The sequence below is a fragment of the Schistocerca piceifrons genome, chromosome 9 (assembly GCF_021461385.2).
Source record: "Schistocerca piceifrons isolate TAMUIC-IGC-003096 chromosome 9, iqSchPice1.1, whole genome shotgun sequence".
Classification (NCBI taxonomy): Eukaryota; Metazoa; Arthropoda; class Insecta; order Orthoptera; family Acrididae; genus Schistocerca; species Schistocerca piceifrons.
The window spans coordinates 138,367,090-138,391,009 of NC_060146.1; the positions used below are offsets into that span (position 1 = coordinate 138,367,090).

General features: G+C 38.1%; 1 protein-coding gene and 1 long non-coding RNA gene across 10 annotated transcripts in view; one reads left to right on the plus strand and one right to left on the minus strand.

Moving 5' to 3' along the window:
- The window catches only part of LOC124717006 (zinc finger protein 239-like), a 303,476-nt gene extending 285,892 nt beyond the window's left edge, over positions 1-17,584 (minus strand). For all 9 annotated transcript variants that reach the window (XR_007005695.1, XM_047243641.1, XM_047243637.1 and 6 more), the window contains exon 1: positions 17,404-17,584. Coding sequence is in view for 7 of the 9 variants with exons in the window: in XM_047243641.1 (XP_047099597.1) it covers positions 17,404-17,406 (3 nt within the window). In the remaining 2 variants the exon portion in view is untranslated. The remainder of the gene's footprint in view (positions 1-17,403) is intronic.
- Positions 17,585-19,607: 2,023 nt separating this feature from the next.
- LOC124717289 overlaps positions 19,608-23,920 on the plus strand; it is a 79,975-nt gene continuing 75,662 nt past the window's right edge. The window contains exon 1 of the long non-coding RNA XR_007005731.1: positions 19,608-19,788. This is a non-coding gene — a long non-coding RNA (uncharacterized LOC124717289). The remainder of the gene's footprint in view (positions 19,789-23,920) is intronic.

Below are 23,920 nucleotides of genomic sequence, written 5' to 3' on the forward strand. Positions count from 1 at the left end.
GTGACCCATTCTTGAGCTCAGGAGTTTTGGATATGCACCAGGGTGGATTGAAGTAAGAGATCAAAGCAATTCAGAGGCAGGCTGCTGGATTTGTTACCAGTAGGTTCAAACAAACATGAGTATTGTGGAAATACTTCATGAACTCATCCTAGATGTAGGTTATATCCAATCTTTGACAACTGTAATTTAAGTTTTGTTTAGACCATATGTGTTTTGATTTATTCCAATGCATCTTAATTGGTCACTGTAGCAATGTGACTTTTCTTAGGCCGGTATTACACTATCAAATTTCTTTGTCAAAGATTTGGTCAAAGATGTGATCCAATATTCCGTCCAATATATTTGACAAAGATCTTTGACGTAGCGCTAGAAGGGGTATACACTGTCATCAAATTTTTCGTCAAAGTTCAAGATGGCTGACAGCAACTTGTTATTAACCGCAGCAGTTGTACGTACTCCAATTGCATTATGTGCACATGCGGGAAAGAAGTGGGGGAAAAAATGGAACCATACATACGAGGTTGACAGTCTTAAAAGTCCTGGGATTACAACTTGATAATAAATTCAGTTGGGAGGAGCACACCACAGAACTGCAGAAAGGCCTTAACAAATCTGTATTTGCAATTCTAGTGTTAGCAGACATAGGCAACATAAAAATGAAAAAGCTTGCATACTTTGCCTACTTTCATTACATAATGTTATATGGGATAATATTTTGGGGTAAATCTTGAAGTCAAACAAAAGTTTTCAGAGTCCAAAAGCGTGTAATACGTATTATTTGTGGAGTAAATTCACGGACGTCCTGCAGAAACCTCTTCAAAGAACTGGGTATACTAACTACTGCCTCTCAGTATATTTACTTCTTAATGAAAATTGTCGTAAATAATATATCTCTTTTTCCAACAAACAACTCAGTTCATACATACAATACCAGGAACAAAAATGATCCGCACAAGGACTTAAAAGCACTTACTTTAGTTCAAAAAGGGGTCCACTACTCAGGAACACTCATCTTCAATAATTTGCCAGGAAACATAAAAAATTTAGTTTGAAATAAAGATCAGTTTAAAAGGAGCCCGAAAGGCTTACTACTGGCCAACTCCTTCTACTCCATTGGTGAAATTTTTAATAGAAACAAATGATGTATTGTATTTATTCATACTATTAGTATTGTTATTTCAGCTTAAAAAAAATCGACATGTTCCACATCCACGAGGATCTCCTCAGCACGGATGTATGGAACGAAAAACTAATCTAATCTGGGTGAAACCGTGGGTTTTACGACGACACGATAAAAGCATTCAACAAAACTTGTTACGTGAGCTTACAGTGGAAGACGTCAAGTCATACATCAATTACTTAAGAATGGATGAGCATACATTTCTGTATGTGCTTAATGAAGTGTATCCTCATATCACAAAGCACAATATCCACTTAAGAACTGCTACATCTTCAGAAGACAGGCTCACTGTAACACTCCGATTCCTTGCTACAGGAGAGGGTTATGTTAGGTTAGGTTACGTCTCCAACCTTCTTAATCTATTTTTGTATTCACGGTGCCTCACGTTGTAAAGCGTCTCATCAGCTTCAGACATCTCTATTAATTTTTTAGTTGTCAGCACACACCAATTGTATTTACCAGCAATGGTTATAAAAACACTACAGACGACAGAACGCTGCAGCGATTCTAGCGCTCCATGTGGTAACATGTCACATTGCAGTGAACAGAAGACAAGCGGTTTCTTTGATCAAATATACAGCGAGGCCCCAGATTTGATCAAATATTGGACGACATTTGACAAAGTCCCTATTACACTATCAAATATCTTTGACAAAGATATTGGACAGAGAAATTTGATAGTGTAATACCGGCCTTCCAAATATTTTTGCCAAGATCACACATAGTTCCCATGTGCTGGATTACTGTTATTAAACAGTATTAAATTACTATTATTACTCATGGACTTCTTTTTAGTTCATATCTAACTTTCTTCTACATATAACTTTTCAATTTTAGTACACTGCATTTCACTGACACGGAACATATTTTCATTTTCATGTCTCAAAACTTTAATGTCTCTGGTTTATAAAATATTCAAATATATTACGGGAATGCAGCTGGGTGACATCTTTGACAAGAGACAAAATTTCAAGAGGTGCACAACCACACAATCATGGATGACAAAGATTAAATGTTATCCAGAGTGAATATTAACAATCAATGAATGAGATAACATTAACTCCTCCTGTCTGTCTGTCTGTCAGTGAAGGGGAAAGCAGGATTCCAAGCAGAATTTAAGCTAAAACTTCCATACTCAATCATTTAACCTCATTTGGTTCCTCAATAACACTATCCCAATAGCTGGAGGTGCATGCCAGAATCTCCAGGCAACAGCAGATTTGCTTGACAGTTTTAAATGTGTGCGATGCTTAGGCTCAGTACAATGACCTCCACAGTCCTAATATAATCTGACCGTGACATATAACATGCCACAGCTCCAAGGGATATGATAAATAGCCACATTACGCAAACCGAGATCATCCTTTATAGAACCTAGAAGAGCCTTTATCTTAGAGGTGATCGAGAAACACATCTCACATCATGCTTCCATAGACTAAGACCAGACCCTCCAAGGTATACAGACACTGTATAATAAGTACAAAACAAAGCATTGGGCTAAAGATAGAGAGATGCTATATGAAACTCATTTACCTGTCCAGATCTTTCACAAAACCCAAAGAAATTCTGCTTGAATGTAAAGCCTGTTAGTAGCCGCACAATACCAAAATTAGTGCCACCACCAAAATTTTGAGAGGCAATGAGAGACCACTGTGGAAGGAAATATGAAAACTCAATATGCAGAGTGTTAGTGGCATCAAGAAACATCTGAAATCATTAAAATTGAACAAAGCGCCACAGCCCAAATGGAATCCGTATCAGATTCTATACCCAATTTGCAGCTGAGTCAGCCCCCTAGGTTAACTACAATCATGGACAAAACAGGAACTGAAATTGAGAGTAGCAAAGCAAAAGCTGAAAAAGTTAACTTTAAAACATTCCTTTACAAGTTAACCATTATTCCACTGAAAGTGGAGTGAAATAGATATTAGTGTCAGTGGCACTGACATCATTAAAACTGAACAAAGCCCCAGGGCCCGATGGAATCCCTATCAGATTCTATACCATATTTGCAACTAGGTTAGCCCCTAGGTTAACTATAACCTATCATAGATCCCTCAAACAAAAACCCAGTCTGAAATGTGTAAGTTTGCTGCTAGTGACTTTTGAACAACACCAGTGACGGTTTGTTAGATCCTTTCCATTAGATTACGAGTGATGATAGTTTCACCTTTCTGGTTGTGAGAGTTCACAGAACATAAGGTACTGGGCAACACAGAACCCAAACATTGTTTATCAGCAACCACTCCATGGTGAAAAAATTAATTGGTTTGGTGCAGTGTAACAGAAATGTGCATCATTGGACTGTTTTTTTTTTTTTATGGTAACACGGTTACATACATGGAAATTTTTGATACATTTTGTGTTCAACAAATCGAATATAAAAGACAATATTGCTTCTTCCAGCAAGATGGGGTATCATGCCAGAGGTCTAAGTTATCCTTGGAAACAGTCCACGATGTCTTCACTGAGAAACGAACTGTCAGCAAAGATTTACGGCCACAAAGTTCACTGGATCTAAAAACATGTGACTTTTTCCTGTGGGGACACTTGAAGAGCAAGCCCTATGAAACAAAGTCACAGAAAGTACAGGAACTGAAAGATAACATCAGCCATGAAGTTGGCATTATCAAGAGCCAAACTTTACACTGGTTGTATCTGACTATGCTTAGAAGTGCACAACAGTGTATTGATTTTGCAGAGGGGTCACTTTCAGCATCACCTATAAATGTATTTTTCACTTTACTTTTCATTTTAAATAAATGTTAAACCTATCTCAGCTCTTCATTTCTGTAATTTTGCTGCATTTCCTTTATGTTTACATGGGCTACTTTCATCTGGGACATCCTGTATAATTTGAAACAAAATTTGTATACACAACAATGTGCTGGGTTTTGTTTTCTTTTCTTCTTCACAGTTGATTTTAAGAGAAAACAAGGGAATTATGTCTATGGCTAAATTTTTAATCCCACCATTCACAGATTAAAACTACGCAAAATACTGCCACTGAAAGTACTATCCTCACAGATCCAGTGGATCTCTTTCATACCCCATATATTAGTGATCCAAACTGATTTATCCATTCATTTTATGTGACTTCAATCGCCAGTCAAGGTTTTTCCTTGCACTAACAAACAAGGCTCAAGGTCCGTGGGCAGGAGGAGGAGGGGGGGGGGGGGAGGGTTAAGGGATGGACAGAGGGGGCAGGGGGAGAGGGGGTAAAGGAAATTGGCATAGAAATGGGGAAGCACGACAGAGAGAGGGGGGATGAGGAACTGGATGGAGAGAGAGAGAGAGAGAGAGAGAGAGAAGAGAGAGAGAGAGAGAGAGAGAGAGTGTGTGTGTGTGTGTGTGTGTGTGTGTGTGTGTGTGTGTGTAAGATGATGAGATGGGCAGAGAGGCAGGAGAAGGCAATTAGGCTGTATACCTGATTCCCATACATGCTTATCAATTGCGAAGTTTGCTAGTGAATGTATAGAAGAGCTATACAGGGAAAATCAACTTGAAGGTGACATTATTGAAAAGAGAAAGCAAACAGATGATGGTGTGATGGAAAATGTGACACTGCAAGAAGAATTTGATAGAGCACTGCAAGACCTAAGTTGAAACAAAGCCCCCGAAGTGGACAACATTCCCCCAGAGTTAATGAGATCCTTGGGAGCACCAACAGCTGCAAAAGCTTTCCACCTGCTGTGCAAGATCTATGAGACGGGGGAAATATCATCAGGCTCCAACAAGAAAGTAACAATCCCGATTACCAAGAAGGTGTGTGTGTCAACAGGTGTGAGTATTAAGGAAACATCAGTTTAATAAGTCATGGTTGTAAAATACTGACACTAACTACAGAAGAATGAAGCACCTGACAGTAGCTGACCTAGAGAAAAATCAGGTTGGATTCCACAGAAATCTAGTAACTTGCAAGGCAACACTGCCATTACAACTTATCTTTGAAAATATGGTATAAAAGGCAAACCCATATTGATAGTCTTTGTTGACTTAGAATGAGAGTTTGACAGTGTTGAAGTTTCAGGGAAAAAAATAAAGATATCAAAATGTTATCAACAATTTGTACAGAAAGTAGTCCTAGGAGATGAAGGATGTGAAATGGAGGCAACAATTTGTAGGAAATAAGACAGGATAGTAGCTTGTGTGAGTATTCAAGATTATTCAATCTGTACACTGGGCAAACAGTAACAAAAGCCAAGGAGAAATTTTGGAAATGAAAAAATTTTTAGGAAGGAGAAATGAAAACCTTTAAGGTTTTCCACTGACACTGTAATTCTGTCACAGATGGAAAAGATCAGTAGAATGGAAAATCAGGAGAATGCAATTAATTAATTAATTAATTTATTTATCTATGCAGAGATTGAGCTGTGCATGGCTCGTGTTCCCGCCATCATGTATTTTACACCCTGTTTTTAACGTACTTCCACCTCACTATGTTAACTTAAATTACTACTGTCACTGAGTTGTTGCTTTGCCTGACCATGAGCGGTGCTAGCAGCATGTATCAATATATCCCCTCTCGTAGTATCCTTGTTCGACTGCTATGACTTCCCGGTGGTTGTCTGTCATAAATGAGTTCGGGCTGCCAGTCAGTTGGAATGCGTCTGGAGCGCAGTCCGGACCTGCCAGTCAGGGAGTTGCACTGCGGCACTAGTGTAGTCAGGTTGGAGCAGCAATGAGGTCCACATCAACATGACTTGCCTGATCATTGCCACCACACTTCACTTAGCCAGGCCACGGTATTGGTGGATCGTCGGTCGGTCGTCCTACCGGACGATGCGTTTTGGCTCACCGGTGCGTGCTTAGTTACTGCATGGTATCGTTCAGGTCTCCGTGAAAGTGTTTGTCAGGTTGTGTGTGTAGTTGGCATTATTTCCACTGACGACTATTTTACATGTTGTCGGCATTCTGAGAGGAGTCGGTCAGTTGGTGTGGACCAATATCTCCATGCGGTGCAGTCGGCTGGGTCTGCTGGCGGTCGCCGCGCAGTGTTGGAACGTGTGTGGAGCTGTCCGATTGCTATGAGCTGCATTGCTCACCGACCCAGGACATCAAAGTTGAATGGTGTTTTAAGTACCCTAGCCACCTCCATTCATGTTGTGTGGTTTGTTTCGGTGGTTCGCTGTTGGGGAGGTTTTCCTGTGAGCAACACTGAGTGTTAGCATTGCTGAAATTTAGCCGCCATGTGGTTGAATTAACTATACTGATTGATTACAATTCAAGTGCACCAGCAGAATTTTCTGCCTTATGGCCATTAGTGTTCTGGTTACCTGACCTGGCCAGTAACGTAATTTCAGGCAGTGTCCTCTCCTCACCTGTTGTCGCTGTCCAACATGGTGTGTAGTTTTGACAGCTTAATTCATGTACATATCTGATTGTGAATAATTACATCCATAACATTTTGTGTTTGAGTTCTCATGTTCTGATTGGTGGCAAACAAGTCATTTTGTCGGTCAGTCCATGACTGTCCCTTGGCTGGGTTCAGTCGGATCAAATGTAGTTGGGCTCAACACCCGTCTCAACTAAGTGAACAAGGGCAAACCAACCCCCTGGAGGCTTCTGAGTGCCATTGTCTTTATTGTCTTTCTCACTGGTGTTTAATTGTTTGTTATAATCTATCACAGCCAATGATTTAAAAAATTCTTGGTTTTACTGTGTTTTATGTAAATTAAAGGCCTTCAGCCATGTATAAGTAAGTTTGAATTCTGGCAAGTGGATATTTGCTCAAAGGTTATTGTGTTTTCTTCTTTCAGTGCAGTTTCAGCCACTTAAAACTTAAGGCTTATGGTTATAGTTAACTTAAAAATTTTGGAAAGTTAATTGTGGGCCTTCAGCCACTTGGAACCTTAGTCTTAAAATTACCTTTCATGCTTAAACATTGTGGCCTTCTGCCCTTAAAGGTTTATGGTATTTTTGAATTTTGGAAAATCAATTGTGGGCCTTCAGCCACTTAAAAACTTATTCTTAAAATTACCCTTTAAGAAATATTTACATTGTTGATTTTTAAAATGTCTTGTTTGGAGGCCTTCAGCCGTGACAGAATTGGAATTTGAAACTAGTAGTTGTAAAAGTTTGGCTATGTGCCACTTTGGTTGTAAATGTGTTATTAAATTACAATTTTGAGTGAAACAGACCGACACATTATTCGGCCGTTTCCACAATCCTAATCAGCTGTTCTGCCCAGCAGGTTTAGCAGGGGTTTTCAGAGATCACAGGAAAATTATATAAGGTTTGCCACTGTCAAACAACAAAAATAATAATTAAAAATATACACACACAATATATATAAATATAGAGGATATGATAGGTTGATGGTCATGGCCTTTAAGAAGGAACCATCTTGGCATCTGCCAGTTAGTAGATAGTGTCTTGAGAAGAGGTTATTAGCTGGAAACCAGTAACAGTGAAACAATGGTGCTGAAGTGCAGCCAAATTAAATCTGGTCATACTGAGATATTTACATTAGGAAATGAGACACAAAAACAAGTTTTGCTATCTGGATTACAAAATAATTGGCAATGGCAGGAGTACAGAGGATTGTAAATGCAGGTTGCTGATAGCTTGAAAAGGTTTATTTTCTGGAAAAAAAAAAAAAAAGAAAGAAAAAAAAAACAGAAAGCAGTAGAGAACTTTTAAACTACTGTAATTTTCTACGAGAATTTGCAGTGTAGTCTTGTATGGAAGGGAAACATAGATAATAAACAGTATCAGCAAGAAGAGCATAGAGGCTTCTGAAATATCATGTTATGCGTACCAAAGAACCCTTATGACAATATTATGGAAAGTTTAGATTGCTGCTCACTGTATGGAGGGCATGTTTTGTTACAGGCAATCACAAGAAAAAGACAGCTCCATGTTGTAAGCCAGTCAATAGGTCCTCTCATACAAATGTGACCACCATCTCCGGCTGCTAAGGCCTCCACAGTCAGAGACAGTCATCATGTGTGTATGACTGTGTCTTCTACTCCAGATGAAGGGCATTTGACCAAAAGCTTAAATGTACAGAAGTTTTTTCATTGTGACTGTCTGTGACTCAACATCTCCACATGGAGAGTAGCAATCAATCCTTTCATAATATTGTGACTACTGGCAAAACCGAAAGTTGCAAACCTAAGTTTGACCTATGGCATCATCAAGATGGCAGACATTGCTGTTTCATTGGTGATCATGACACCACTCACAGCAACCATGAACAAAACATATACAATATGCAAAACATTTAACTCCAGCAATAAAATGACACTAAAGTGACAACAAGGGGAAGTAGGCATTTTTCAGCAGGGACAAACTAAATATACAACAATACAAATAAAGACAATTTCAAAACAAATATTAATTTGATGATCAAGCACAGAAAATTTTTAACATTCAGCACCCCCAAAACATGCAAAAATGAAAACCACATGACCTATGTAGTTCGTACGAATCCACCAATATCATGAACCCACACACAATTCCAATCCTGATACTGCAAACTTTGCTTGATTTAAGCGACAGCTACAAGCAAGCCCACAGTACCAAAAACAAAATCAAATTACAAATCCATTAACCAAACTTTCACTTAACCTGTCTATTCCAATGTCTGCAGTACAACAGATCAAAACTCATTCACATAACTAATATCAAAAACATAACCTAACCAACTATGGTGAACCAATATCCACAATATCTACCAACCACAAACCAAAACAACAACAAAACAGGAAACAAATTATTATATAAAACACACACACACACACACACACACACACACACACACACACACACACACACACAATAAAAAAGAAACAACCAAACTCAAGCACGAGTCCATCATCCACGCTACACAAAATCAAAGCAACCCACTAGCAGACCAGTACAAATTCTTCCAATGACAATTTCACACACCCAGATAACAATGTCAAATTACTCAGATACTTACCAAAAAACTTTGAAACACAAATATACAACAGAAGAGAATGCCACCAGATATTACAACACGTCATCTACAAACAAGACCGGACTCAAAGACACCATGCCACCACGACATAATAAAACACAACACACTTACGCCACAGATCAAAGCAAGCGGACTGGTGGAATCACAACTTTCACTTGCACAAATTAGATGGGTACAATGGATAACTAATGAAGAAGTGCTGAGTTAATACGAGGAGAAAAGAGCTTGCGTTACAACTTGATTAAAAGAAAGGCTTGGTTGATAAGACACGTTCTGAGGCACCATGGAATAATGTATTTGGTAATGGAGGGAAATGGATCCTCCACACTAAAGCAATATTCTAAAATTGAACACACAAGTGTTTTCTTAAGCAATTTTCTTTGCGGGCAGATTGCCTTTTCCCTCTATCCAGCAAAAGTACAGTTGTGGTGTGCCTGTCTCTTTCACTGTGTGCTGCAGTTGGTGATTGCACAATGGATTATGTGAAGTGCACACAACAAATGGTGAGCAGAATTCAGGTCAGTCTGTCATGACACCTAGTTTTCTTCTCTCTCTCCATATTGAAAATAATTGCAATCACTCACTTCCCATCAATCATCATGCACAGTTACCAACTGCAGTCACAACAGAGGAGCTGCATATACCCTTTAGCCCAGTGTTCTACCAATGACCCAAAGTCTGCCATGTGCTTTATGACTGCCCCTGTCATTGTTCCACTTCATATCCCATAAACTGTTAAACCCAAATATTTGTATTTGTTGACTGATCCCAACTGTGAATCACTGATGCTTTAGACATAGGATACGATCTTTCTGCATCTTGTTAAGTGCAAAATTTTACATTTCTGAATAATTAAAATAAGTTGCCAAGCTTTCCATCACTTTGTAATCTTATCAAGATCTTGCTGAACATTTGTGCAGCTTTTTCCAGATGATGCTTATTTATAAATATCTGCATAATGTGCATAAAACCTAAGGTAGCCTGCCAAGTCTTTAATGAAGATCATGGACAATCATTTTCCTTGTTGAACTCCTACAAGGACTAATTTTCTCCACCTTCTCTGCCAGTCACTGGAATGACTGAAGTACGACCTCTGAGCCCTGATAACAAGTACTGTTTGTTGCAACATGAGCCAAATCTGCAACTGGCTGCACTCTGTTGTTCCAGTAGGTGTTGGAACAGTCTTTTCTAAATGCTGAATGAGGCCTCTGGGCACACACATGAATGTACTATATGATTTTTTCCCATCCTTTGCTGCTACTCCCCCATGCAGTAGCACTGTTCATGGTACATTTGAACTGCCAATGATTAAAAGAATTTTGTCTCATTGCACATGCTTCCCCTTGACACACAGGCTTCCCAATGGATGAAGGTTGTCACAGAGGCTCAGTTTCAGTGGGAAACAGCACTTCAGACTTGTTTTAAGTGGCATAGTAACCTGAAATTTTAGTGGTACCTGTACAGGCTATATGAGTAACTCAAAGACTTCTTAAGTAATAGAACCTCTGGCGAGAGTTTGTCAGAGATGAGGGTGTCATCAAGACTGCCCCAGGGAGGTGCAATAGGACCAATCTGGTTCCCTAATCCCATAAATCTCAGTTTACACGACGTTGCATGCAATGGGGTTACCTGACCACTGCGCATGCATGGATTGCGTTTGCACAACTAGATTGTGAAACTAAGCAGTTTCAGCTCGCTCCAACTTTGATGGCACTAGTTGCACATGATTTGAGGTTAGGTGTGTCAGTACAGTGTAAACAAACAGAAATATGAAGTGGGGAATGGAAGAAATTCTTCACTTTTTGGACATCTACACTATGCATAAGTGATTGTGGGATTTTAATCATGCTGACTACAAAAACAAGCAGCGACGTGTTGCTGCACTACGAGAGCTAAACATTGAAAGACTGATGACGTCTGAGCTGCAGAGAAAAATACATTCAATTTGGAGCACATATACCAATTAACTAAGAAAAATGCAGGCAAGCAAAACATCTGGCTGTGGAAAAGCCCACATCTACAAGACGAAAATCCCATGGTTTGAGATGGCTGATTCATTTTTAAGGAAAATTGTGTACAAGAGAAAGGGATACACAAATCCGGCAAGTCGAATTATTTACTCAATATTAATTTATTTAAAAAGTCATCAATGCTTAACATTCACAGTTTGTAGTACTGCTACATATTTTCATACTCTTAAATTTGGCCATGGTACGGCACCATCTGTAACAAACTAGTCTGCAAACCATGCTCTTCTTAATGCAGCCTGTTTTGAATAATTATTGCTGCCGGCTTGTAGCTTTGTGTTTATCAGCCCCCCCCCCCCCCCCAGCATTTATACTCCTCCATGTCCCTGGCTGATAAATTCCACTTTTCACAGTCTCCTGATCAATCTACTCGGGCTGTAAATATTGTTGGGGAGCTGTTTTTCTCTGCCAGTTGTGGATAACACAAGTAGCCCTGACAATTTTGTCCACTATTTGTAGGCAGAGTGGTATCGGTTTTTCAAAAAGGCGAAATTTTGACATGAGAAGCCCGAATGCATTTTCTACAACACGTTGAGCTCTCAAAAGTCTGTAATTGAATATTTTTTCTTTTACACTGAGTGGACCATGTTTCGAGAAAGGCTTCATCAAATATGAGAGTTCTGCATTCTATTGCCGATTTTAATGTGCAGCTTGCAAAAATGCCACCATCAGATGCCCTCCCTGCTTCGCCTAAATCAACATAAGTAAAACAGTAGTTACTGTCTACAACAGCAAAAAGAACAATGCTGAAAGTTCCCTTATAATTCTGGAATTGAAAAACAGTTTTTGGTGGACATTTAATCATTACATGTTTCCCATCTACTGCACCAAAGCATGGGAAATTCCACGTAACCTCAAAGTTTTTCATTGTGTCCCTCCATTCATTTTCAGTTTGGGGTACCTGTAAAAAAGTAAAGTACTGCAGTTCATAAGAATGATACTAAATTATGATCAGGTGTATCACAAGTCTGGTTATAACAGTCTCATTCTCTCCCGTCCAGGATGCTAATACATAAAATGAAGAAGATGAAAATCTGTATGCATTGGAGGACACACTAATAAATGAACCACAATCTCCATCCATATCAAGCATGGACGAAGTCAATGACCATGTGAGTGTTCAACCTTGCAACAGTAGCTTCCAGTCAGCATCAAAAGACAGCACAAAGAAAAGACATGTAGAAGATACTTTCCAGCATCTCGAAAATGCTGTCAATGTACTAAGGTCAATTACAAACCAGCCTGATGATGAAGATGAAATTGTCAGATTTTGCAAGAGCATTATGAAGCAAATGCATAAATTGCCAGAAGAATATAACATAGAACTGATTAAGGGAATCCAGTCCCTAATTACCTATAAGCGGAAGCTTTTCTTGGCCCAACGGCAAAAGAAAGAACAGGTCCATTCGGAACAGTTAGTTGCTCCTGAGGAAATACTAGTTATGGAAGAAGGGCTGTCACAGTTAGAAACCATCCACTTATATTATGATGTCACAATGAATTAAGTTAAATTGTAATGGTGTGGTCTTCCTGCAAATGTATTTTTTTGATCTTTAATAATAATATTTAAAAAATAATTAAACAGTGTTATGCTTCAACTTCATGTATTCTGCAAGTCCCATTACATGGCATCACAAATATTTGGAACAAATTTGGCAATTGTGGACTTAGGAACACAATACAGGTGTTGTAGTGAATAATATGAATCTCCACTTGCCAGGAAATGCAATGTAATTTGTAACTTTAGCTCTGGCGACAATGCTTCAAGCATTACAGTATCTTTTTTCCTTATTGCATTGCTCACTGTTTTTAAAAGATAAATGAACTGGTCTGGTGTCATTCGGAGGTGGTTAAAATAACTTCTTGGGTCTTCCACTACAATTTCTTTTAGCAATGTCACAGAGCAACCAAGCTAATGTCTTTTCTTAATCCACCTGCAAACCCAAACATATTTCTTAATTTTTTTATCTTTCTTCTTATGCAGCGATTTCACACAGAGCAGCATTAACTCCACCAAAACTCGTGCAGCTGCCAAAACTTTCATTTTAGACAAGAATATATGGCACTCACAAACAACAAAACTGAAGTGTACACAGATGGCAATGTATCTACAGACATATACGAAACCATTTGCATGCAACTCGTTTCACACAATGAGTGTTGCAAGTCAGTGTTGTCACATAAACTAGGCTTAAATGATCTACAAGACATGGTGAGCAGCAATTTGCAGGTGTTAGTTGATGATACTGGTGCATGAAAAGGTGGTGTTGTGAAGCGACTATATGAGGATGGGAGATGACTTAGACAAAATTTCTATCTGGTTTCATGAATGGCAGTTTGCTGTAAATACAGAAAAATGTAAATTTATGCAGATGAATACAGCACTAGTTGTGTGTTGCTTGACACAGTCACGTCAATGAAATATGTAAATGTAATGTTGCAAAGGGATGTGAAACTGAACGAGCATGTAAAGACAGTAGAGGGGAATGCAAACGCTTCATATCAGTTTATTGGCAGAATTTCAGGAAAGTGTAGCTTATCTATACAGGAGACCTCATACAGAACACTAGTGCGACCCATTCTTGAGTACTGCTAGAGTGCTTTGGACCCCCACCAAGTCAAATTTCAGGAAGACACTGAAACAAATCAGAGGCAAGCTGCTAAATGTGTTAACGGTAGGTTCAATAAACACGTAAGTACTACAGAGATGCTACATGGTTTCAAATGGGAATCTCTCTTGAGAAGATGATGCTCTTTCCACAAAGCAGTGTTGAGAAAATTCCAAGAACCAGCATTTGAAGTTGAATGCAGAATCATTCTGCTGCTGACAATATACATTTCACATAAAGACCTACAAGATAAGAGAAATTAGGACTCGTGCAGAGATATTTAGACAGTATTTCTTTCACTCTGTTTTTGAGTGGAACAGGAAAGGAAATGACTAGTAGTGGTACAAGGTACCATCTGTGATGCACGAGTAGACGTTGGTTGCTGTCTCCCATGTGTAGGGTCCGAACCTGCCAGTGACTCCCCACACAGTCTAGCCAACATGTAGTGATGGGTAATGTATCTCCTGGAAATGAGACAGCACTTAAGGGAGAAAATTGTACATCAGGTACTTATGGTACCTTCTTGGTAGTTTGTCCAGCAAACCCACTCACAGCAGTTAGCAATCAGGACAACTTCAGCTGCTTATGAACAGCAACTAACTTTACCTGTCACTGAGAGCAACATTCACAAAAAGACTGTTTTGTTTACCCCAGTAGTTACTCATTATCATACGTACTATTTTGTTGAATGAAGATAACAGTGACAGCCTGAGTTGTACCCTACCCTCAGGTCTTGATGAGATTGAGAAGTAATATGACTAAGTTGATGCAGCCAATAAATGTGGTATTCCTGATTGCATAATAAAGTAATGTATTACAAACATTTCACTGCCTCTTGCAGATATAGTAAATTCATCTTCCCTGACTAGAACATTTCGAAACTGTTTAAAAAATTGCTAAAGTGGTCCCTATTCATAAGAAAGGAGACTAGTCAAGTACAGAAAACTTGAGACCCGCTGCCTTATTATCAGGCTTTAGTGGAATCATAGAAAAACTAATGTGTAACAGTTTAATGAAATTTTTTGAGAAAAACAAAATTCTCGCTGATACTCAGCACAGATTCAGGAAAAATAATTCAGCAACTACTGCCACCTATTATCTTATACACAATGCCCTCCAAATAATGGACAAAAACTGTGACACTGGCATTTTTTTAGACTTACATAAAGTTTTTGACATACTGGATCACAACATACTGTTAGACTCAAAATATATGGCATCAGAGGAGCTGCACTAAAATGATTCACACTATACTTGAGGAACAGGAAACAGAAAATACAAATAAAACATGAACTAAAAAAAAAAAAACATTTCTCAGATGCAGAAATTAAAAAATCAATACAAACAGGGAGTCCCTTGCATATATATTCTTGCGCAAATCCTCTTTCTCCGGCATATAAACAAGCTGCAAATGAAACAACAGCATAGCTAAATAAATGGTTTGAGGGGAATATACAACTGACAAACACCAAAAAAACAACATTCCTAAATTTCTGTTTAAAACATGATGCATGCAACACACGTGTGACAACAAATTCTAACAAAATTTTATCTTCTCTGTAAACAAAGTTTTTAAGCATATGGCTTCAAAATAGCTTCAACTGCAATGCACATATAAACAAAATAAACGCAACACTAATCAAAATATATTATAGTCTACAATTATTCTCAGTGAAAGTAAGTTTTAGTACTATCCAAACTGCCTTCTTTGCTCAATTCCATGGCTTCCTGCTGTACAGGATTATATTCTGGGATAAGACACTGCCTACTTCACTCATTTTCCGAACCCAGAAAAGAACAGTAAGAGCAATGCAATGTGCCCGACAAACAGATTCCACGTAGCAATCTTTGAAAAGACATCAATCCTTCCACTTCCCTGCAAGTGCATACTACAAATCTAAGTAAATTAGAAAGAATTTAGAAGACACAAATGAAAATTTTAATATCCATGAGCATGATACAAGGCAAAAGAAAAAGCTTCGTATCCAGTCACTACCAACATCAGCGTACAAGACTTCCACACTAAACCCTGGTATACAAATTTACAATAAGCTTCCACATAAGTTAAAAATCATATCATCATTCACATCCTTTTGTCAAACCCTAAGGGCATTCTCATTAGATCACTGCTTCTATTGAGCAGCATAATTTTTGAAACATTTGTCATAAAAGAGACGTGAAACAAGAAAGTGCATCTGCTGCACGTACTGAAAGATCTTTTGTGGGTAAAGCTAAAATTTACATATCTTCTGAAATAACACAGCATTTTTACTGTGTTGTGTTACTTTTTGTCTTGAGTTTGTTCTGTATCCCACAATCGGGAAAGATTTTTTGGATGGATCAATGAAGTAGTAAACAAACGAAAACAACTAATCTACTCCACTAAAGGAAGTTTACACATTCCTTTAGCTGATTTTTCTTTATAAAAGCTCACTATCAGCATCCCTGTTTACTTTAGCAATAAGTGTGTTTTGGAGATTCTGCCTTAAGCAATACAAGTTCTTGTTTTCTCTCTCTAATACCTTAATCAGTGAATAAGTGCATGTTCCCAGCATAGTTCAAAGAGTTTTGACATCATGAAACTCCAAGCATCAACAAACATTACAGATAACAAAACATATTCAAATTACAACTATACAGCAGGTGACAGTAATATGCACAACTGTATGTGCTGCGAATGAAATAAATGAAATGGTGGTGGTGGTGTAACACAACCTAAACATGTATCAATGAAGATAAAATAAACAAGAAATTATGCTTTAATAGGCATTGATCGATCTTCCTAACATATTCAAAGTTTACAGAATTATGGTAAAACAAGGTATGTTATTTTAGTTAGCTTTTAAAGCTCCACTTCTGTAATGTAGGCTACTCAGACCACTGTACAGGCTGGTGTAGTGCTGATATGTTGTTAAATGATTTCCCCTCCCCCCACCCCCCTAGCAAATTACGTTAAATTTTGGATGCATTACATTTTATATAGCATCATATACCACACTAGGAAAAGTGAAAGCGAGGAAAATTACTGCCTGATTAAGTGCATGCTATGCATAAACAGAGGTTCACTTAAGACAAGATGTGATATGCTGGGGTAATTCTCCAATTGCCCTTTGCAATTCTAGAATGCAGGAAAGTGCCACAAGGATAATTAATTGAAACAAACTAAGAGACTTCTGCTAAAACCACTTTCAGAACTTTAGATTCTAACACTGCGTTGCTTAATATATCCTGGAGACTGTAAAGACTTGAATTACATGCAAATCTACAATTATTTCAAAAGGGAGCATACCACACTGGCCTTCAGCTCTTCAATAAGCTCTCCACAAGTGCGATATAATGTCTATTGAAGACAATTTTTAATTTTGTAAAGGCGTGAAGTCTTATTTGCTGTGTCACCATTTTTATTCTATAAAAGCATACCTATTACAGTAAATGTCCTGGTTATGATTAATTGCAACACATGAACTAATCAGTGAGACAAATATTATATGCAGCTGTTGGAGTGTACTACAAACCATAACATATTGAGTGTAAATTTTAGCACATTTTGTCCGAAGTCTGTAGCACACTACGTAACATGAGGGCGCATGGGGCAACGAAATAAATGAGATATTCAACATCTTTCGTCACGATAAAACTAACCATTTCCAGAGTGACTGTTCGGAGGATCAATTCAGGATATTTCTTTCGACATGCCACTTATTTTTCACAAATGTTACGGCAAAACTAGTTACAGTTACACCCCCGCCTCATAGTAAGTCTGCCTCACTACAAGCCATAAAGTTATTATACTGCTGTACTTGCACATGTCAACTAATTTAATTAAGCGTCTCCCCCCACTATGAACGTCATAAGACGCACCTATAGGCTACTCGATGTTGGCCCTGATGCAGCGCGCCTTTTGAATCAGTGGCGAAGAAGTTCGTAGACACGCCCATGAGTGGCTACCTTCCACTAACTGCGTCGACACTATACAGAATACAGAAAGTAGTAAATAGTATGCGTAGACACGCCCATATGTGGCTATTTTCCGGTAACTGCGTCAAACACTATACAGAATACAGAAACTAGTAAATAAAGGAGCGCTGTGGTCCAGTGGTTAGCGTGAGCAGCTGCGGAACGAGAGGTCCTTCGTTCAAGTCTTCCCTCCAGTGAGAAGTTTAATTATCGTGTTCGGTCAGAGGGTTAGCTGCCCTCTGTAATAAAAAAAAAATTAGTTAATCGATCAACAACGAACTTGGACGGATGTCTTACGACGTCCGCCCCGAACAGATGCAACGAACAAAATGAGATTGAAAAGAAAAGATGGTAGAGCACTTGCCCTCGAAAGGCAAAGGTCCTGAGCTCGAGTCTCGGTCCGTCACACATTTTTAATCTGCCAGAAAGTTTCAGAAGTTATTATATTACGGAGCTAATAAATACACCAAAAGCATTATATCGCAGCTGTACTTATAGCAAGAATATAGTTGCAAATGGAAGATAACTAAGTTTCGTTCTCCTTATTAAGCAATGCTCACAAAAAAGTTCATCATTTTAAAACTAAACGATACGGTCAAGAAAGAAGACGTACATCATCATGGCTATAAAAAGAAGTCGGAAGAATTTGGCTCATGCGCGGAAGTAAAATCATTGCGCAAGAGCTTGATGAGAAAACACTCCGATTCCAAAAGTCACTCAGGGATCAATTTTAACAATTTTTTTTAACATCCGTCTATCTTTCCAAGGTCAGCCATGCCGTTGTATATTGATAATAGACATTCACAGTAGCTTCTAATCGCTTGTCAGTATTCAGGGTGACCAGCTGTTTATGAATTGCAACTATATCATCCTCTGCCTGAAAACAGTAAACACAGTGAGTCTGCAATACGACAGGTGCAATGCTTTACAGAAAAAAAAGTGCTTGGTGCAATAACATACAGAATAGTAAATAAATAATTTTACACTAAGCTTGCTAATTCTCTTTGAGTTTTTGATTCCGATACTATACAGGCATTAGTTACCAACAGCCTTTTGGAACTAAAGCGATTTACTGGCAAAAACGAGATATCTGTTGCGATAACAGTAAACTTGGTACAAGTCAAAGGAAAGTTTAAACTCCTGTTACAGGAGAGACACGACACGTTACGTAATTACAGTAACTGTAAATCACAAACACCGAATTATTATGAAATATAACATGCAAAATACCAGTAATTTACGAAAATCTATGCAAGCGTCCGAAACTTCCGAAAAATAGTTCCTTTTTCACATAAAAAATAAGAAAAATCTAGACATGTAAAAACGCTTATCCCTTCAACAACCACAAAGTGTGAGCAGTAGTAAACTAAAACAACAAATCATTCACGTCTGTTACTCATTCACCGCAAGAAGAATGATAATACTAAACATAGAGATCGCAATGACATTAGCTCATTCCTTGCTGCAGTGAGTGAACACAGTCAAAATGGCTTAACAAGGAAATATGAATACGGTGTGCTCATTATTTATTGATGCGAACCACTTCATACCCTTTAGTTCTTGTTTAAACCCAGCCCTTTCTTACTGTTTGTTATTTTGCCACCTCCGCTCATTTTGAACGTCGTGACAAGTTGAGCTGTCTATTGTTTCAGTGGCAGCAATACCAACACACTATGTTGTCGAAGTGATGCGCATCATGAGAAATTTCCTCAGGAACACTTACAAAACAATGCAAATACTTACAAAACAATGTATTCTTATGCAATATACGTTGCTTCATTTAGCTTCTGTCTATCGTTTGAACTGCCGAAATTAACAGCAAGTGCACGTAAGATTCCAAACATTTGTTTCGCTACTGTCATATCTTTGCATGCTGTCTAAATCGTAAACAAGTAACATCACAGCCTTAGTTCTGAACCCAAATGAAATAAAGCAAAGTACTGTTGGTGTGCGCTGTGTCGCAATCAGTGTTTAGTGTGTGTGCTTCGTTTTGTGTTTCGTGCAGTTTCAACTCAACTGTTCACATGTGCCGTCGCCGTTCTCCGTGTTTTGTGCGCCGTGTCACCAAGTGTTAGTGTTTTTATCGTCCAACGTGAACGGCTTCTTGTTTTTTGTTTTTTGTAACTACTTTCTCTGCCCGCCATTTTTTGTATTGTCTATGTCACCTATATCATATTATTGTACCCCATAAGGCTGGAGAACAGCGGATTAAGCTGCTGCCAACCCGCCTGTATCAGGTGATGAAAATTACAATAAAGGAAGAAAAAAGTGTGCGCTGTGAGACGGATTGCGATTCAGTTTTTGCGTAAAATTTGGAAACTATATGTGGAAAGATATAACTTAACTAATCAAAACATTCACGATGGAAGTTCTACCTTACCGATAGATGTACATTTTCACTTGCCGGCAGTACTTTCCCTGACATTTACTTTATGTTGGAAGTGTTGTATGCTAAATCAGTTGCATGTAAAATTTAACGTAGTTTGGTACTAGATAAAAATTAGTGAACAATGTTTCAGTTCCCGAGCTGTGTGGGTGTACCAAAGTGGGTCGCAAAAATGGATTTTTAAAAACAAAAATCTGCATTAGCCGGGTTGTGTAAACGTCAGATACGGTAGGAAGGTACCGCCTTGAGCAAAACTTCATTTGTTTATTTTCTCTTCACGAATACATGTTGCGGTGTTTAAACTGTCTTCAGAGATGTTTCCATTTATTTTACTTAGCAGAACATACTGCTGCTTATGCCGGTGACTGTCTCTGCAGTATTGCTGAGATTTTAATATGGTGTGTTGTCAACATTTTCTTTTTGTTGGTTGGTTGGGGTTTCTACAACTGCAAAACGCCATGGACTGGCATAGGCAACACGCTCCGTTTTTGCTGAATGCAAAACAAGAAATTGCTTTGCACAAGGGATAATCATTGAAACATATTTGTCACTAAACCAAACACGGGTTCTAATAGTGTGGTTTTATAAAGAGAAACCACCTCAAGATGCATATGTAAGCTTGGCATTGTGGCATAGGTTAGTTGTGTTCGTATAACATCACATTTATTCGCTTATTGAGGAAACCACAGCTAACTAGTTCATTTGTTCCCCAATCATATTGTCATAACTGGAGGAGACTTTAATCATTCAACATCAGATTGGGATGATTACAGTTTCGTATGTGATGGATGTGAGGTGATGTCCTGCGAAATTTTACCAAGAGGTCACTCTGATAACTACCTACCTACAAAGTTAGAACACTGATGATGGAAACGTGTTAGGTAGAACTAATGGTAAAAAACGATTTTGCTGCTTTGCTGATGTCCACCTTAGAACTGGCACCACTGAGCATGGAAAAATTAACATGTTCAATAAACTAAATAAAGAGACAGTAGTATCAGGGTCAGGGAGCCACTTGAAACATTTAACTCTGGACAGTATGATTTAGATTAACTGTGACACTGAAAGAACAGTTGAGCAAATGTAGGTTTTAGGCATATATGGACCTAATAGAACAGTTTATGAGAAAGGCCACCTGTGGTATACAGTCACTGTAAAGAATCTTATGACGAAAGAGTGACTATTGCATGTGTGTGTGAAACAAAGCATAAGGCTATGAATAGAGGGGATCTCGGTGAAATACAATTGGCTCTCAGAAAAGTAATGCATTAGGCCTAAGTCATAAATACTACCATTGCAGAAATATCTCAAACAAGGCCCCATAAAACCTAAATAAATTCTGGTCATCTATATAGGAAAGCCCATGAGTACAACCCCTTCTTGATTCTGTTACCATGGCAAAGATTATTAAAATTTAGTGTCAGCAGAATTCAGAAACAGCTGAAACTGGAAAAAAAGGAACAAAATCCAGGGTACCCTATCAGATTCTAGGCCTACATAGAATTTGATTGAGCACCTCCTACTTCCACACCTTTTAATCCACTTTATCATTGAGGAATGTTGATTTCTTGTTATATAGACCTACACACTTATTGAGGCAGTACGCTGTCTCCATCTTATTCGTTCTGACTTTATTGGCTTCTTTCCCCAAAATGTTTCATTCAGTTACTTCTCGTAGATACTTGAACTTGCTAGTTCCTTCAGTTGTTCCGTATTTAGCTCTCATCATCTTGAGGGCTGCTTTAATGTTTGTCATTTGTTTTATTTTCTCAAAGGAGATTTGTAATCCTGCTCTTTCAGCTGCTCTATCTGTGTACTGGCTGTTTCCATCGAGTCTGCAAAAATAGTTATGTTGTCTGTAAACACTAGACAGTCAATTTGTGGGTTGTCCCGTTTGTAACCTAATCTAAGTCCCTCCTTGATTCGGCTTTCTCCTTGTTGCATACTTCATTCCCTTACAACTTTTTCTAAAACATGGAGAAAAGCAGGAGGAGACCATTTCCTTGTCCAACTCCAGTGTTGATCTCAAAACTACCAGAAATTTCACCTCTGTTTTCATTTGAGCTTTGAACAGGTATTTGTTAAAGTTTGCTTAATTAGATCTGTGGTTTTACTGTCCAGTCCCAGTTCATTGAGAATTTCAGTGATTTTCTATTGTCTGATTTATAGGTTTTCCTGAACTGATTATAAAATTTTTCGATCTTTTTCAGATTCATTATAATTGACTTTAAATTGAAGATCTGCTATGAACATGATCTATTCTTGCTAAAACCACAATGATACTCACCAGTTTCAGGGTAGAATTTTTGTTCTGTCTTTTCTAATAGTGCTTTTAATAATAAGAGAAATTTCCCATAGTTGTTCACATCAGTTTTATCACCTCTGCTAAGTGCAGTGGATGGACCAAGGCTGTCTTCCACTCTCCAGGAATCTCTTCTGTTAACCAAATATTTTATACAATTTTTGGTTATCTTATCCAAAACTGTATTACTATTTGTATAATTCCAAAGTTCTGCTGTTATGGAATCCTCCCCACATTGTTTTTGAGGGATCTGATGATGTCTTTGGTTTACCATTTCATTGAGAGATGAGTGTCCCTGTATTGATTCTTTTCTTGGGAAAAGCCAAATTTTGAGTCATGACACTCAGAATTTGGTGAATTTTCAAGATACCGTATTAAAATCTTGCAGTTTTCTTGATTATTATTTGCTATTTTCCCATTTTGTTCTTTGAAGCTGAAGTTTCTTTTAAAAGTCTTGTAACTTCTATTACTGTTCATTTTGAAGTCATGGTGTGTTCATTTTAATTGGTTTTTATTATAATTTCCCTTGGTATTGATGACCACTTTGGCCATTTATTATCTTGTAGCAAGGGAACTTCAGTTTTCTGCATTCTTGGCTTCATTCAATTTTTGCCATGTGTTTTGTTTTTGTGACTGCTTCATCTCATTCCAAATGCCTTTTTCATCTCATCCCATATGCCCTTTTTATTTTGGTCAAGAGAATTATTTCTTTTACTGTTTGAATGAGAGACTTTCAATTGGCTGTGATTTACTAGGTTACCAGTTTTACACTAAGACTTCTTCTTTGTTTGAGTTTTTCAGTGTCGTATCTCAGAGTTCTTGGTTTGGCTTGTCCCTTGGTATTTCTTCATCAGACTTTAATTTTGGTTTTTGATACATAGTGGTCAGAAACCATATCTGCATATCTTAAGACCTTACCATTCTGTATTTCTTGGAAGGATTCTCTGGATATTGCAACATGATCTTTTTGACATTCACCAAAATTGGGTATTGGATAGCTCCATGATTTCTATTTTGTGGAGAGATGTATAAAGGCAGTGGATTTCAGTACTAGATTGGTTACTCTGCAGAGTTCTAGTAGTCTTTTGACATTCTTGTTTGTCCTTTTGTGAGCTGCGTAATTGCTGACAAAATTTTTTCTCTCATCCTAGTTGTGCATTAAAATCCCCCAGTAGTGTTAGGCTTTAGTGTATTTCTTTGGAATTTTCTTAAAGTTCTTCCCAAGATTTATCTGTTTCTTTTCTGTTTGCTTTACTGGCCCGACTGACTGGTGCGTGGGTGTTAACTGCTGCATATACCTAATCATTGCGTGTGAAGGACAGCATGGACATACTGCTTTATGCAACTGGGATCTATTATGGCATCTAAAATGTTGCATCTGGCAACGACAGCTGTTCTTAACTGTGGGACGTTCTTGATAACCCTTTTTCCTACTTTTCCTTTGATAATTCTGAAGCACTCTGATTCAAAGGTATGCTCATACATAAATCTTGTTTCTTGTACTTCAGCAAGAA